The sequence below is a fragment of the Thunnus thynnus genome, chromosome 16 (genome assembly GCF_963924715.1).
Source record: "Thunnus thynnus chromosome 16, fThuThy2.1, whole genome shotgun sequence".
NCBI classification, from domain to species: Eukaryota; Metazoa; Chordata; class Actinopteri; order Scombriformes; family Scombridae; genus Thunnus; species Thunnus thynnus.
Genome location: NC_089532.1, coordinates 1,211,233 through 1,213,732, shown reverse-complemented (window position 1 = coordinate 1,213,732; position 2,500 = coordinate 1,211,233). Strand labels below are relative to the sequence as shown.

General features: G+C 43.1%; 1 protein-coding gene across 4 annotated transcripts in view; it reads right to left on the bottom strand.

The window, feature by feature from the left end:
* Window positions 1-2,500, bottom strand: part of heatr5a (HEAT repeat containing 5a) — a 39,527-nt gene that overhangs the window by 6,688 nt on the left and 30,339 nt on the right. For all 4 annotated transcript variants that reach the window (XM_067615196.1, XM_067615198.1, XM_067615197.1 and 1 more), the window contains 3 exons: window positions 2,137-2,220; window positions 1,084-1,227; window positions 305-456 (listed from right to left, as the gene is read on the bottom strand). In XM_067615196.1, coding sequence (XP_067471297.1) covers window positions 305-456; window positions 1,084-1,227; window positions 2,137-2,220 — 380 coding nt within the window. The remainder of the gene's footprint in view (window positions 1-304; window positions 457-1,083; window positions 1,228-2,136; window positions 2,221-2,500) is intronic.

Below are 2,500 nucleotides of genomic sequence, written 5' to 3'. Positions count from 1 at the left end.
CAGAGCTGAATCTATTCTGGGACAGACGGACGGACGCCGACCTGCCGACCTCTGACAGACTCCACCGGCTCACGTCTACGTTTCACTTCAGAATATTTTAAACTCTGCAGACGAAACCGGAGCGACGACCTCGACGACCTTCTTTAACTTCACGTCAGAATTAAAACTGGAAACTGAAAATCATGACTTACATTCGTCTACTACAACACCTACAGTATATATATGTATATATGTATATGTATATGTGTGTGTATATATATATGTGTGTGTGTATATGTGTGTAAAGTGTCTATGTGTGACTGACCAGCGGGTCTTTGGCGTCCATGCTGGCGGTGAAGCGCTGCAGACAGAGCGCGTGCAGAGGCTCGACGGTGCAGACGTCAGGACCAGCAGACAGCAGGAAGACTGTCAGAGCTGTGAGGAGGCTGATCTGATCCACGACAGCACCCGAGTCCCCTGAACACACACACACGCACACGCACACACACATCAATATATATTGTAATGATGAGCTTTTATACCCTTTTTTTATTTATATTTAACTTATATATCTTCTTTTTCTTGCCTTTCCGTCCTCCATTCTATGTCTGATTGATCTTTTCATGCTCTAAAATGAATAAATAATTCTCCCCGTCCCCACAAAAAGACACAATATGCTGTTTTATGATGTTTTTATACAAGAAATCAACATATTAAACTATTTTATACCGACAGGAATGTGATACAATGCTTGAACAAAGAAAACAGCTAAAGAGAACAGATAAAGAGCTTTTATCAGCCGATACCGATGACGTGCCGATAATATCGTGCATCCCTAAATGTAGTGAACTATAGTAAGTGAGGGAGTGATTTCGGACACAGCCGTCGTCTGAATACTGACTGTTCTGAGTAACTACAGACTTAGAATCAGTGTGGAGTCTGGAAACAAGGATCAATGTGAAACTGATGGAGGATGATGGAGGTGAAGATACTAAACTTGTAGTTAAAGCTGATGGTAAATTCTTTAAATATTGATCAGGTTCTTGTGTTTATCCTCATGGTCATAAACATTTCTTCTAAAAGAGATGAGAGTGTGTTTTGTACCGGCGTCCCACAGTCCCAGCAGGGTGTTCAGCGCGGAGCGCAGCAGCAGGTTCCAGGCTCCGCGGCTCTTCTCCTGTCGGCTCATCGGTGACGTCAGGACGGCCTTCAGCGCCTGCAGAGCCGCCTGCACCACCACACCCAGACCTGGAGAGAGAGAGAGAGAGGACGCATATATGGTTTCAAACCGCTGTTTCTGAAACAATATCTCCACTTCATCGCAGTGTTTTCCGGCGCTGAAAGAAACGTCACATGCACCAAACTATTTTTGTAACGAGGTCGCCGAGCGTGTGTGAAGCTTTTATCAAAGATCCAGCTGAGAGCAGGTCAGGACGCAGGACAATAAAGGACATGTTTTATTCAGGAGTAAAGCTTGAATCAGACTCTGTAGTCTCTGGTTCAGCTGTGGCTGGTTTTGGGTCACAGCTGTTCCCTTCTGTTCAAACAAGACACTTAACAGAAGGAAGAAACATAGAAAAGAGTCAATTCATCAAATGCTTTTCTTCTGTGAGGATTTGCTGCTTTTATCTGTTTTAATAGTAGAAGTAGATATTATCAGCTGGGCTTCAGGAGACTTTTTATAGACCAAACAAATAATTCATTAATTGAGAAAATAATCAATAGTTGCAGATCTACACTGGCAGTGTCTCTGTACTGTATATTATGTGTTTGTGTGCAGCTTTTATTAATAAAAGACATCAGCAGTGTTGCAGTAATAATACAACAGTAGCTGCTCTTCTTCAGTCACTCTGTATGTTTATATATGTTAAATAAGACATTATTAATTATCAGTCTGAGTGACTCATGTATCATACAACTCAGTGAGTTGTATGTTACATGTCGTCATGGTGACTTCTTGCAGCTTCACCTGATATTTTGTTTGTATTTTCACACACAGACGATGTGACTGTAAAACTTTACATCACATGGTTTAGTCAGAGTAAATCTTGTAAGTGTGTGTGTGTGTGATATTTACCAGTGTGTGTGTGTGTGTGTGTGTGATATTTATCGGTGTGTGTGTGTGTGTGTGTGTGTGTGTGTGTGTGAGATATTTACCAGTGTGTGTACTGGGCTGGTGGACCAGCTCTCTGAGGACTCCCAGCAGCAGGTAGAGGACCGTGGGGAGGATCGACACGCTGCCTGCAGGCGGACAGACAAACATCAAATCAACCAATCAGGTCCTGTTCACACCTGGTATCAACATCGTCTCAGGTGATCTGATCACTAGTGAACAGCTGTAAATACAGGTGTAAACACACCCAAGACACATTGAGGACGGATTGAGATCCGATCACTCAGACCACATTGGGAGGTGGTCTGGGCCGCATGTGACCACATTCATTCAGCAGTATGTATGAACCTGGACTGTGTGTAACAGCTGATCTGTTGAACGTGAAGACGAACACAGAACATTAACTAA